General features: G+C 45.3%; 1 protein-coding gene across 1 annotated transcript; it reads left to right on the forward strand.

The window, feature by feature from the left end:
* Positions 1 to 345: 345 nt before the first annotated feature.
* On the forward strand, positions 346 to 11,351 carry LOC309403624 (saccharopine dehydrogenase-like oxidoreductase). The gene is made up of 12 exons (XM_081997849.1): positions 346 to 1,056; positions 1,307 to 1,419; positions 2,315 to 2,395; positions 2,873 to 3,002; positions 4,319 to 4,368; positions 5,916 to 6,046; positions 6,574 to 6,691; positions 7,856 to 7,975; positions 8,099 to 8,155; positions 8,686 to 8,797; positions 9,414 to 9,495; positions 9,980 to 11,351. The coding sequence occupies exons 1-12, from the start codon at positions 843 to 845 to the stop codon at positions 10,083 to 10,085; spliced, it is 1,314 nt and encodes a 437-aa protein (XP_081853975.1). The 5' UTR covers positions 346 to 842; the 3' UTR covers positions 10,086 to 11,351.
* The last annotated feature ends 3,037 nt before the right edge of the window (positions 11,352 to 14,388 follow it).

A 14,388-nucleotide genomic window follows, 5' to 3' on the forward strand; every position in this document is an offset into this window, starting at 1 on the left:
AGCCTCTGGAATCCAGGTGAGCAGCCTGTCTGTGAAAAGCACAGAAAACATGACCATACCTCACCATGCCATGCAGTTGCAAATGCTCCTTGCCATTGTGGCTTTCCAGGGTCACCGCTTCTCCCCACTGCAACAGGGACTTCAAATTTTGCATTGTTCTGCTTTTGCTGTTGAGCAAAACATAAATATTTGCTGTACTCGGGGGGAAAACAGAGTATTTCATTTTACTTCTAGGTAATTAAGGTTTTCTTCTTGATTAGTAACAGTACTCAGTTGATCTATACTCATCTGTGCTGAAATGCTTATGGCAGTAACTCAGCAATGAGCTGTGCTCATCAGGACAGATGTCTCCTGTGGAACCAGTAATGACGGCCTCTCTCTAGAAACGTTGTTGCTTAAGCTGCTAAGCTCCATAACCTCTTGGTATACTTCTGGTATCTTGAGATCTATCTTGGTATACTTTTATTTGTTCATGGAATGTCAAAAAACCCCTCAGCCGCCGAGAGACAGCACCCCTCCCTCCTTCCCAGCTGCCGGAACGAGAGCAAAGCTTATACCTCCCCCGGCCGGGGCCGAGCCGCCGCTGCCAATGGCGACAGGCGGCAGCGGCTGAGGGCCTGCGCTGGGCGCGAGGTACAGCTGTGTGCCGCCAGGGCCCGGCAGGCCCACAGACCCGCGCGCCGCTCGGCACGGCACGCCCCCAACCGCCGCAACGGCCGTCACTGCCGCCGCGCGAGCGGGCTTCGCGCACCGCCCCTGCTGGCGAGGGGCCGGGCCTGGGCGGGGCCGCCTCGTACCGGCCGTTACCTGTCGCTAACCGCCAGTGCGGCGGTTCCTCTCCCATGGCGGGCGGCGGCGGCGATACGGCCGGGGTGCCCGAGCGGCCCTATGAGCTGGTGGTGTTCGGGGCCTCGGGCTTCACCGGCCAATTCGTGGTGGAGGAGGTGGCGCGGGCGGCGGCCGGCGAGGAGCTGCGCGGCGCGCTGCGCTGGGCCGTGGCCGGGCGAAGCCGGGAGAAGCTGCAGGCGGTGCTGGAGCGGGCGGCTGCGAGGCTGGGTATGGGCCGCGGCTGGGGGCCGTGTGGCGCAGCGCCGCTGTCTGGGGACGGCGGGGCCCGCGCGGCCCCGGAGTCCCGGCGCTGTCCGTTGGGAGCCGCCCACGGGCGGGTGTGAGGGCAAGGGCTGAGGGGCGAACGGGGTAAGCCCCTCGGGTATCGGGGCTGCGCCGGGGAGGTGGCGGCTCGTCCCGGGAAGGGAAGAGACGCCTGCGGCGGGCGGTGTCGGTGACGGCGGTCTCCGGTGCGCAGGGAAGGAGGCGCTCGGGGCGGAGGTCGGCGTGCTGCTGTGTGATGTGGGCGACGCGGCCTCGCTGGCCGCCGTGGCGAGGCAGACGCGGCTGGTGCTGAACTGCGTGGGCCCGGTGAGTGTGGTGATCCGGGCGGTGCTCGCACGGCGTCCGCCGGGCGCGGCTCCCGGCAGAGCCCGGGGCGGTGTCTGCCCCTCGGCCGCCGCTCCTCGCCTGCGTGCGCGTGCGGGGGGGCTCCCAGCTCCTCAGGGCCGGCAGCGCTGCGACAGCTACCGGGCAACCTGCCGCTGGCTCCGGCATTTCAGGAGCCGTCCAGACGACACGCAGCTTTTTGAAGTGGAGCCAAAAGTACAGCCGTGTGCTGTAAACGCCTAAAGATTTCCCACCGCGATTTCTGGTGGTGTAATTCACGGACAATTCTCGCGGAAGTACTGCAGGGTGTTTTTTAAGCCTTTCACAGGCAGCATAAAAAACTGCTTGTAAGGTGGGGAGGAGGTTTGGGTTGGGCCAAAATGTTTTAAGTGGCGCTAGGGTTGAAAATAGAGCTGGGAAAAAAGCCCCTAGGCTTGCTCATTTAAGCTCTTGGCCCCTTTAAAATTCCAGTGGCAATATTTCCAGCACATTTAGAGGGGATCAAAGTATGAGAGCTGGAAGTTGGATTATGATAACATCTTTGAAATTGAGTGTTTAAGTAGAGGCTATGCTGATAATATGAGTGCAAAAAGCAGAAATGGAGATTAGAAATACTAAATTGGCCTTTGTACTCTGATGAGGGAAATACGGTGGAGTAGTGCACCAAACTCCATTAGCAGTGATGAAGTTCGTTAGGCTGTTGTGCTCTCTCCACCCGCCCAAAAAATGCAAGTACTATTCAATTTTTGTCCCACTTAGCAAAATCAATAGTCACCAAGGGTTTACTTGTATTATAGATACGTTAGATAAAGCACGTTGGGTGAGTTGTGGTGTGTGGGTTTTGTTTCATTACGTGTGATGGTCTTTCCTGCTATAGTATAGATTCTTTGGAGAGCCTGTGGTGGAAGCTTGTGTTGAAAATGGTGCAAGCTGCATTGACATCAGTGGAGAACCCCAGGTATGTGATGGCAGAAAAATGCTACCTTACCTCAAGGATCTATTAAAGGAGTATTTGTTCAGTATGTTTCATGTTTCTGCTAATGTTTTTGAACATGAAGACAAATTCTGCCTCCTGATCTACGATTTTCAGGTGCATTATTTGTTTTAAAGTGCATTAATGTGTATTAGTTGTATAGTTTTCTTACTTTGAGATGAGCCTCTCTCAGGTTCTCTCTGCAAATGCAAAATTTTTGGATTCTGATTCAAGTCTGGGTTGTGATTCTACATAGGAGTTTTGTGTAGATAGCATTTCTTTGCACTGCTGTGGGGGTTTCATACCATAAAACGTGAATAATATGTGTCTGTCTTAAAGATGCTCGTAAGTGGTCTGAAATATGTATGGTGCTATGATATGAGAGTAAAGTGCTGATGGTTAATATTGGGTATGGCCAAATACAGAGTTATGCTTAAAATCTTTGTTTGGACTGTGTTTTAGTTTCTGGAAGGAATGTACCTGAAATACAACAAAAAAGCTGCGGAAAGGGGAGTATATATCATTGGAAGCTGTGGCTTTGACTCTATACCAGCCGATATGGGAGTACTGTACACCAGAGACAAGCTGAAAGGTGACTTAAATAAGTGTGACCTTATGCTGACAAAGAAATGCAGATTATGCTTTCACCTGGCTTTCTAAAGCAGCAATGCTGATGTGGAAGCTCCCTCAGTCTCTCTTTTTGCCTGCCTTTACCAGCTGACCAGTTTCAACCAAATCTGATAAATAAAAATTTAAATCATATTCCCATTATACTGGAGGAAATTCTTCACTAGGTAGAAGAGGGATTCAAGATAATATTGCTCACTAAGAGAACAGACCCTTCAGTTGTCAGCAGCGGGCTGTTCAGCTAGCGTGTGGCTGTCCCTACATAAGCCCCAGCACAGTGCTTCTTGTGCAGCAGGAATCCTGTAGGGAAGAGACACTGGGGACAAGGAAAGCTGTGGGAAAGAGATGGCAAATTAGTGGGTAATCAGGTTGCATAAGTTTTCACGTTCTACCACGAGCACCAAGAAAGCTGTTGTGTGAATGTAAGTAGATAGACGGTGCCTTGTAATGCCTTTTCTTTACGAGCAGCTAGACAGTAACTGAAAGAGGATAAATACGTTTTAGAAAAGATGTGAGATGATTTAATTCTATGCAAATAGTACTTGATCCTAAACTCAAATGAAGATATTTTGTTTATCAGGTCTCACTTTAAATTGGAAGGGCCAGTAAGAGTATCCAAATGTTTTGCTTTTATGTACTATTAAAACTGTTATTAAGTGGGATTGCTTTATACTGGAGCATATCCTTAACTTTCAATTTAAGAGGAGTCTGTCTGGATCTTATTGGAGGGAGAGGAGAGGCATGGAAATGAGTATCTGGTGGTTCATGGGGTTATAATTTGATGGCTGATACTTGTTTTGAATAAAGGTGTCTCTTATCTCTTCCTGTTTTGGTCACCTGTCTCCCCAGTTGTTTTTCATACTGAAATTTGCCCATACATGTACAGTTTTACGATCTCACAAGGAACTGAGCAAAGCAAAACAAAGTGGAATTTGGAGGAGTTGTTTTGTTTTGCTGTTCATCACAACTAAGCATTCTTTGCAAAACACAAGCTATGTTAAATTTAAATGTTCTAGGAAATCTTGTGTTTCTTTTTTTTTGCAGAGGAAAAAATGTAATGAGTAAAGATAATATTAGTGAGCCTTATTGATGTACTTTACATAAGAAATTTGATACTTGCTAGCTAAAATGGAACTTAACCTCAGTTTATTTTACTTTGAGATAAAGATGTGACTCGCATTTTCAACTAATAACATTGGTGGCCTGCTATTTGAGTCTACCAGAGTGGCTTGGTGAACCCATGACCGTATATGACAAGTAATGTTTTCTTCTCCCTTAAAGGTACCTTAACTGCTGTCGAAAGTTTCCTTACGGTGAAATCTGGGCCTGAGGTTAGTTGGTTTATACCTTCTTGGAAACTCAAGAGGTATTTGTGATAACATCACCGTAGCCCATTAGAACAACTGTCATTACATTAATTCAGACCAAGTGCCAAGCTGGCAGTTCTTTGACGATAAGCCTCAGAATTTTATTCTTTAGGAGCTAATAAAAGTGTCCCAAGCAAACACCCTGTTGTAAGGTTCATTTGCATAGGCTGTCTATGTAAAGTTTTGTGTTAAGCTGTTTCAAGAAATACTTAGTTTTTGCAGAGATGTGTGAAGGATTCGTACATAAGTGAACTATAACAGATATGTAGTGTGTTGCCAGTAATGCTAGTGTTTGGCTGTTTGTTTTTTTGTTTGGAGGGGTTGTTGCAACATACTTCAATGCATGTAATCGTAATACATATATGTAATAATTGTAGTAATGTGTAATATATGTAATAATTCTGAGGTCAACGATGACACAAACCAAGCCAGTGTTGGTGCCCAATGCACTGGTTCTCCTGTCCTGTGCACCTATCTTGACAGATGGGGCCCAAGTTCTTGTGAACATCTGGAAGAGTGGAGGAGGCCCATGGAATGGGAGAATAATATCTACCTGTTAAAGGACAGGAGATAGTAGTTAATGAGAATGTATAAATCTGTATGTAGGGTATAAAGATGGTTTAAATATGTAGTGTTAAGTGTTGGTAAGAAGGGATTTCAGTAACAATAATTAAATACAATGGGATGGTTAGAAGATGCATATATATATACACACACATATATATATGCGCATATATGTGTGTATTAAATTATGTGGGACCTGAGCATGATGCTAATTGTACGGAGTATGGGTTGGAGATTGTATTGGGACTGGCTGAGATGGAGTTAATTTTCCACATAGGAGCCCTCCTAGTGCTGTGGTTTTTATTGGTAGCTAGAACAATGTTGATAACACACCAGTGGTTTGTCTACTGCTGGACAGTGCTCACACAGCATCAAGGCTGCCTCTCCAACATTTCCCCTGCTTCACCCAGTAGGCTGGAGGTAGGCAAGGTCCTGGGAGGGAACACAGCCAGGACAGCTGACCCAAACTGACTAAAGGGATAGACCATACCATATGACATCAGCTCAGCAATAAAAGCTGAGAGAAAGGAGGAGGGGTGGGCGGCATTCATTATTGCGACATTTGTCTTTTGCCCCAACTGCTATGTGTACTGAAGCCCTGCTTCCTGGGAAGGGGCTGGGCATCACCTGCTGATGGGAAGTAGAGAATAAATGTTTTGTTTTCCTTTGCTTCTGCGTGCAGCCTTTGCTTTTACTTTATTAAACTGCATTTATCATGACCCCCAAGGGGGTTTTTTCCATCTTACTTTCTCCCCTCCCCATGTCCTGTTGAGGAGGGGAGAGAGCGAGCGGCTTGTCGGGTACCCGGTGTTCAGCCAAAGTCAACCAACCACATTTCAATGTACTTCAATGCATGTAATCATACTACATATATGTGATAATTCTAGGGTCATTACTAAAATCATACATGAAACCTTTAGATACTGAATTTCATGGTATGTCCCCAGGGTTCTTGTGTACATGATGGGACCTGGAAGTCAGCTGTTTATGGCCTTGCAGATCAAGACAACCTGAGGAAGCTTCGCAAAAAGATAGGATATGCCCCTGTTCCAGTAGTTGGTGCAAAACTTAAAAGAAGGTATAAGAAGCATAAGATACGAAACATGCTGTGTTCTAACAGTTCCAGTATTTATTATATAGGTGGTTAACATATTATTAAATACTAAAAAGATGCAGTTAGGACTTCGGTATAATAGGAACACATAATTTCTCATCTAGTAGAATTGAAGGTAAATTCAGTTTTACTGACTTGTTCGTATTTTACTAAAAACAGAACATGTCCCAGCATTTACTGGGTCTCAACGTTAGCTTGTTCTAAAAGACTTTTATTGACACGGCAAACTTTTCAGTTTGATTTCAGAAGTGATCAGTAGAACGGAAAAAAGAAATGTGAGAAGAATATCATTTTGATTATCAAATTCATCCTTGCTATAGCACATGGAATTTTGAGTTGGAATGGTTTGCTCTCGGTGAAAAAAGATGTCATAAAAATGCTTGAGAAAAAGCCAGTATTGGTAGGCTGCTATGAACAAATTCTTTGTTTGCTTGAACATTTGAACATTTTTTCTGAATTTTCTGGGTTTTTTTTTTTTTCCTCATTTGCAGGGGACTTGTGTTTTACAACCGGGAATTCAAAGAGTACTCTGTTCCATTCATGGGATCTGACGTTTCCGTTGTGAAACGATCTCAGCGTTATTTGCACACAGAGTTGCAGGAAACACCTGTAAGTTACTGTTAGTAGTATGCTATGTCTTTATTACAAGTTTCAGTGAATCTTTCCTTTATGTAATAACTGTTCTTGTTGCAGATCTGTGTAGTAGGATTTCTGTAGTTAGGTCAATAGTAATGAAGTGCAATGTGCTTTTGCTTCTGTAAAGAAGGAAGCTTGTTCTGTTGATCACCTTTGGAAGCTGCTTGACCTGATGTGGTCCAGGTTTTCCTGGGTGCACTGGCCTGTTTAATACTACTTGATACTCTGCCTGATGAGCTTGCTTATTGCTGCCAGCATCATAGTTATGAGAGTCTCTTGTAGGGTTCTCATGTTGTCTGATTTCTGGGTATGATTTGTAGGGACTGGAAGCCTTGAGTCACAGAAGTATTTGAAAGGTAGGCTTCATGATTTTCAGGAATGATAAATTCATTGAATTCTGTTCCTGTGCAGAGGCTTTTTTTAATTGTATCAGTAGCGCTTCTAAAAGCATTATAATTGTAGTCTGTGTGACTCAGGTCAGGTGAGCATAGTGTAGTAAACATTCTGGTAACTAATTCAGATGCTGCTCATTTGTATCTGGAGAGTTCTTTGATGCTTGGGTCTCTGGTGTGCAGAGTAAAGGCAATGTGAAGAGGTGGTGGGGAAAAGATGTTTAGTTTTTGTTTTCCATGGTTTCCTGAGAGGAGACCAGCACCAACAATCTGTGTAACAGCTGTGCAGAATCACAGATACCAGTTAAGAGATGAAGGTGAGCTAGGGCTCTAAAGATATACTTGGGAACTACTAATGAGAAGGGCTTGCCATTGCTATTCCAGAATTCTAAAGTAAGGCCTCGGTTTCTCTTAAACCAAAGCACAAAGAGGAGGAAAGAAAGATCTCTGGAAAGAAGCCTCAAATCAGATACCAAAACTCATCTTTCTTTAAAGTTTTCCAGTGTTGTTGACCATGCTTGCTCCCTAGCCATTCTGTACTTCTATTGTCTTCTCATAATGAGTTATGAAGTGCAGCATTATTCAGAGAGTTGCTTAGAACTAAGACGATTGTTTAAGGCCCTATTTAAACAGCTATCTATCATATCAAACAATTGCATCCTGATTTAGGGGTAGATTAATTTTTACAAATTAATTGATGCCAACATTTTAATGTAAGTTCACGGAAAATATTTTTTTGCCTCAGGTGCAGTATGCTGCTTATGTGAACATAGGTGGTCTTGGCTCTGTTATCAAGCTGATGTTTGCTGGCATTGTATTTCTTCTTCTTGTGAAGTTTAGCTTTGGAAGAAAACTTCTAACAAAAGTAAGTGTTCAAAACACAAAAGAATTAATTGTCTGTAGATCTTTTTTTTCCCTCTAGTTTACTGTTGGTTGGGGTTTTTTTTTTGTTTTATTTTTTTGTCCTGTCCCCACCCCCGCTATATAGTACCCGGAATTCTTCTCTGCTGGACGCTTCACAAAGAAAGGACCAACACAGAAACAGGTAACCGACCGTTTTCCATCACAAGTATTGAATAAACTTGTTATGGTAATGGTGGAATAGTAATCTAGAGTCAACTGCTTAGTCTCAGAGAAATAATTTCTAAATGCACATTGTGTGTGCCTGTTCAGATAGCTTTGAATATTTAAATAATCATGCCTTCTGCTACCAGACATCAAAGTATGTGGAACTCATATGAGAAAAAGTGGATCATGTTGCCGGATCTGATGTACTTAACACGCGTGGCTCACAGCACTCAACATGTCAGAGTTGATGACAGAGGGAGACTGAGTAGCAAAAACCCAGGACTGAAAGCACTGAGAGAATAAATGGACTTTAGAACAGTAACAGTTCCAACGAAGCAAAAGTGATTAAAAACTTAGATGAGATTGAACCTTTTAAGCAATAACTCTAATTACTCCCATGTTTAGATGGATCGTGGTATTTGGCATAACAGATACCTGTATTTACTACTTGTGCTTGCCTGATATGAGTTACTGTTTTGGTGACCACACTTGTCTTGTCCACTACAGATGGAGGGAACCTCTTTTACAATGACTTTTTTTGGCGAGGGTTACAGTGAGGGGCAAGATCCCCAGAATGGCAAACCAAATGTAAAGATCTGCACTGAAGTGAAAGGACCAGGTATGCATGTTAGTAGCAGCTAACTGCTTTTGCCTCATGTTCCCTAACTCCAAAATAGGTTTGTGGTTCCGCTGCTGTTCCTTTCACCCTCAAGGAGCTCTTGCAACATGGAAAAGTCAACAGCCTTTACATAGTATTACTTTGGATACTACTGTTCATTGTGACCTGTTTTTTGAAATAGCCAATTCATTCCTTTGAGGCGAGATGACGCCTGAAGTAAAGTTTGAAGACAGCAAGAATGTATATTCAGAAAGGAGTTTAATGAGGCATAGCTTCTTTAAACAGAGATGTAACTGAATGCAAGTCTCGCAGCAAAAGTCTGAATTTAAGCACAGGATGGGGAAAGCTGTTTCTGTAATGGAGAGCCCTTTGGCACCATGAGGTGATCGCTAATGGTTGTTGAGTTATAGGACTGTATTTGAAGCAGTATTTTTCCAGATTAGATCTCAAGGACTTCACCAGCTGCTTGGGATGATTAGCAGGTAAAAAAGATATTCTTAAATGGGGAAGGCCATTTCATTGCCAGAGAGATTATTTTTCAGCCTGCTGTAGGTAAGAGCAAGACTATGTTCTACATTTCAGTATGCTGTATGGTGTTTGGGGTTTTTTTTGTCAGAGCCTGGCTATGTTGCTACACCAATTGCAATGGTTCAAGCAGCTGTATCTCTTCTGGAAGATGCAACTTGTCTGCCTAAACAGTAAGTACTTTCCCATGCTTGACCAACTTCCCAAGAACAGCTTGACCTGCCTTAAATTTAGCTACTGTGGGCATATGTTTCTCTTTGAAAATACAGGTCTCATAACCCTGTAGATTTCTGTATTACCTCACCCAAATGGCTGTGCAAGCGACATACTTCACCACAAGCTGCTGTAAAAGCCACTTACTCTTCATCTGCCTTTCCATTTGAAAGGATGTAGTCATAGGTTTTTAGTAATGCTTTTGCAGAATCTATCACATCAGTGTCTGTATTTTCAGTTAATGGAATGATTTCTATTGAGTTTGCTGGATGCAGGAATGATCCTCTAAATATGACCAGCCTGCCAAATTCCTCATACACTCTCCTGTGGGACAAAGTGGCTTTTTCTTTGTTAGGCACAGAAACACATCTTTGACTTCAGAAAAAGGTGTCTTGCAGTCACTGTACCACTAACGTTTTTCTCTTTTTTGCTTTTCATTAACAGGGGTGGTGTATATTCTCCAGGAGCTGCCTTTGCTAAAACAAAACTGATTGATCGCCTCAACAAATGTGGTGTTGAGTTCTCTGTTATTAGCAAGCCTGAAGTCTGAAGTCAAAACATAACTGTATGAACTAACACCTTTCCTGGGTCTAACTTCAATAAAACTCATTTGGCTGTAAAAGCTTAATCATAAAATAGTTTCACTGTGCTATTGTTTACAGCAGAAACGGAAGAAAAAATGAGTTAAAAAGTATAATATTACTTGCTATAGTGAGCTAACCCATGAAGGCTGTTGAGTTTTAATTCACGGGCATATTAAATAAGTGACTTACTGGGTACTAGTTGTAAAATGTTGAATCTCTTTCATCTAAGTTTTAAGTTACTATTTAATGGCACCAGTGTGGCATCTGCTTCACAAGTAACCACAGCTTTCTGGTTCTGCTCCATTCCCCAGCTATTAAAAGCAGGCAGGCCCTGGATAACAAGTGCCTTAGCAGGTGAAACCACTAGTTACTCCTTGTGCTTGTTTGGGATAGGTGCTGTTAGTCTGTGGTGGTCTTACTTCATTCTTGCAAAGCTTTAGTGCCCATAGTGAAATAAAAGAGTAGTTGTTCTTTGTCAGTTTATGGAATAGTTATTTTTTCTTCTTTTTTTCCTGTGTTACTATAAAGATCAGCTGATGCCATACAGTTGTCTCAAGGTATGTTCACTTTCATCCTTACTGGTTTGCCTGTAGTGAGCTGTACTAAAAAAGGAGAGAAGAGAAAGTACAAAGAGTAGGTTTGTCAATATGACCATGACCCGCAGTGTGATGGTTCCTCTCCACATGGCAGGCAGTGGGGCCAGGGCACCCAAGTGGCCCTACGAGCTGAGCTGGTGGTGTTCAGGGCCTCATGCCTCACCATCTAGTTTCTGGTGGAGGAGGTGGCATGGGCGGTGGCTGGTGGGGAGCTGTGTGGTGCGCTACGCTGGGCCAGGGCCAGATGGAGCTGGGAGAAGCTGCAGGCGGTGCTGGAATGGTGGCCGAGATGTTTCTAAAGCTCTGAAAATTATTCGGAGAGATAAAAAGCTCTCCATCTCCCTCAGGAAAATACACCTGTTCAAAGATGCTGGAGTACACAGTTAATTCACCTGAGACAAAGAAGAATCTATGGGAGTTTTATCTTAGTTAGGAGTGCAACATCTGGTGCACAGCACAAACAATCTCAGCATTCAGGAAAACAAATTTTGCTTCATACTACTGCCAAGTGTTCTGTAAAGAAGCTGGCTTTTACCTAAAACAGGTCCTTACAGCAACATTTCTCTATGTTTAGATAAAGTGTTAGAAATATGCAGAAAACTCTTTCAGAAGAAATGGGGTTTGTATCCCTAATGTAGAGAGGGGTATAGATTTTGTGCCAGCCATGTTTCTGTTCTGGACAGATAGAACTGTAGAATCATTAGGGTTGGAAAAGACTTGTAAGATCATAAAGTCCAACCGTCAACCCAGCACCACCATGCCCACTCAACCATGTCCTGAAGTGCCATGTCTACACGTTTTTTGAACAATTCCAGTGAAGGTGACTCCACCACCTCCCTGGGCAGTCTGTAAAGAAATTTTTCTGAATACGTAGTCTAAACCTCCACTGGCGCAACTTGAGGCCCTTTCCTCTCGTCCTATCACTAGTTACTTGGGAGGAGAGACCAACACCCACGTCGCCAAAACCCCCTTTCAGCTGGTTGTAGAGAGTGGTAAGCTCTCCCTTCAGCTGCCTCGCCTCTGACCGTTTGCCGAGAGAGCGTCGAGCCAGGAGGGGGACTGCCCCCTGCACGCGCTGCCTGGACCAACTGCCGCGCCACGCCCTTGTCAGGCGCCACGTCCTGTTTCTCTACCTGATCGCTCGCGCTCCCTGAGGGCTTCTCTGGTACGTGAGGGACTTTGGCCGCCGTCGCTCCTGTCCCCGCCACGCGGAGCCAGAGCGGCAGCTCGTCAGGAGCCCGCTCCGCCGGCTCCGGGGGCGGGGACTCCCTCTCTCTCCCCCTGACCTGCCGGCTTCGCGGTTTTGCCACTTTAGGAAGGGTTCCCCGGCGCGATCCTTCGCCTCGGTGGCCTCACTGAAATGGCGGGTGCGCTGCGTTTTGAACTGCCGCCGTCGCTCTTGTCACCGACCACGCGGAGCCAGAGCGGCCGCTCGCCAGGAGCCTGCTTTGCCGGCTCGCGGGGCGGCGGCGGGGGGATGGGGGTGGGGGGGCCTGGGGCACCCCCTCCCTCCTTGCGTTTTCGCCTTCGCGATTTTGCCGCTTCAGGACAGGAAGGGCCCCCCGGCGGGATCCTCCGCACCGGAGCACTTCGCCTCGGTGGCTTCAGATGTAGGATCTTAGCTGTTGGGGGCTGTTGGAATAGGGAGCTGAAATCCTTTCTGCCTTTCGTCTTCTGCCGCCAATTTGTGCTTCTAAGAGAGCTTGTGGGGCATCCACACAAACTCTGCAAGGCAACCTGTAGGCTGCACTTGAGTGAAATAAGGCTCATTGATTGATTGATTATCAAAGACCGTCTCTGTTATGCTAGTAGCTTTTTAGAGTAAAACTCGGGGTTGGGGGAAGTTTGTCTGCCTCAGTGGGAAAGAAATGACTCGGTAATCTAGTCACTAGATCACCTGCTAACTCACTCACTAAATCCTCTTTCTTGCAGGAGTAAAATACAGCAAAGTGCCAATTCACTGAACGTGACTGCTAAGGTGCAGAAAGTGTCTTTTCCATCTGCTGCTCCTCCAAGGCTTGTGAGTTGCTTCCTGTTTTCCTGGGGAAAATGTCACTGAAGCAGTTGTTAATAATAATTCAAAAAATTCCATGACTATCATCTTTACCTGTTATTCAACAAAGTGGGTGCTGTTTTTCTGAAAAGAACGTAGCTGTTCTTCCTGTTCTTCTTTTCGGGCTTCTTCCCACTCTCTGTCCCATTTCCTTTGAAAATATGATCTGAATAGTGTAACACGATGTTGTCCCTTCTCTGATCACTGAGGAACACTCCCCTGAAGTCCCTTTAGCTTCCACATCGGGCTGAAGGAAAGAACAATGCCTGTCAGCTGCGGCCTTTCCCAGCGAGGTCGTGAGCCTCTGCGTGCAAGAGGGAGTTAAAAGTTGACTGGCTGTGTTTTGGGTGCTGTCCTTTCTACAAGTGAAGGGGTTTTTTTCAATCCTTGCAAAGTGAGCATGTAGTTTCACACGTGTATGAGCTAGCACAACGGCTTACTGCCTCAAGATGGGGACGGACGAATTCCCTCTCCTGCTTCCCATTGCATTGTCCTGCCTGTTTCGTCGTCCCAGCTTTTATGGTTCCTAGTTCTCTCTGCAAGCCAGTTTAACTCTCTAACCTGGTGGAAAACGATCTGCTTTTCTGGGTTAGTTTCCTGTCTGCTGAGGGAGTAAACTTGGCTCATAAAGTGCACTAAAAAGTGTTCAAGTCAGTGCAAGGCAAGCCACAGGAATAGAGTAGGAGAACAAAAGAGCAGAGGGAGAGATGGGAGGCGGCAGCGAGGCCTCTCTTGTGGTCAAAATCTTGTGTGAAATCGTATCTTCAGCTGCAGCTGACCATAGGTTTAGCTTTTTCTTCAGTAAGGCCACAGCGTTGTTGGCCTTTGATTTTCATGTGCTACAGTCACTGAAAACTGACATCCCAGAACTCTGGCTTCGCTGTATGTCATTCTGCTTGAACACGTAATTGCTTGAATTTTTTTTTTTCCCCACCTGGAGCTTTTTAATCCAAAACTCTATCATCAGTCTACGACTTGTGACGTGTTCCTGCCCTTGGAAATAGCTGATGATGCTTGGAAGTCGTAAGTACCGAGGGTGAAGAAGAATGATAATTTTGGCAACTTGTACGCAGACCACTTTGGTATAGGATACAGCTGGGAGGTTGGATTCCGGCTTACTCCTGAACGTGGAGTGAGCCTGTTGCGTTTTACACTAATCTGCCTTCTAACAGACAGAAAGAGGAATGGGATTGTAGTCGCTGTTTTCAAAGAGAGCAGAAATGCAGTTAGTGTTGGATATATCCCCTAAAGGAGAGGCTTCATGCCTCTACCCTAACTCTCTCTATTTTGCCACTGTTTTGATTTCCCACTACTCCTTGGTTTAGCTTAGCAGAATGATGCAAGTACAACATCCTAAAAATTGTTTGTTCAATGTTTTCATTAATGATCTGGATGAGGGGGCAGAGTGTACCCTCAGCAAGCTGGCTGATGATACAAAACTGGGAAGAGCGGTGATAACACCAGTGGGTCATGCTGCCATCCAGAGGGCCTTTGACAGGCTCGAGAAGGGGGCTGGCAGGAATGCCATGCAGTGCAAGAAGGGGAAGTGCCAAGTCCTGCACCCGGGGAGGAGCACCCCCATGAAGCAGGATATGCTGGGGGCTGCCCAGCTGGAAAGCA

Source organism: Phaethon aethereus, assembly GCF_964289735.1.
Source record: "Phaethon aethereus genome assembly, chromosome: 3".
In the NCBI taxonomy this organism is placed as follows: Eukaryota; Metazoa; Chordata; class Aves; order Phaethontiformes; family Phaethontidae; genus Phaethon; species Phaethon aethereus.

Excerpts from the sequence above, each read along its gene's own strand:
- LOC309403624 (XM_081997849.1), top strand. The coding sequence starts at position 843 with ATGGCGGGCGGCGGCGGCGATACGGCCGGGGTGCCCGAGCGGCCCTAT. Across the intron at positions 2,396-2,872 it reads ACATCAGTGGAGAACCCCAG|TTTCTGGAAGGAATGTACCT; the intron begins GTATGTGATGGC and ends ACTGTGTTTTAG. Across the intron at positions 4,369-5,915 it reads CGGTGAAATCTGGGCCTGAG|GGTTCTTGTGTACATGATGG; the intron begins GTTAGTTGGTTT and ends GTATGTCCCCAG.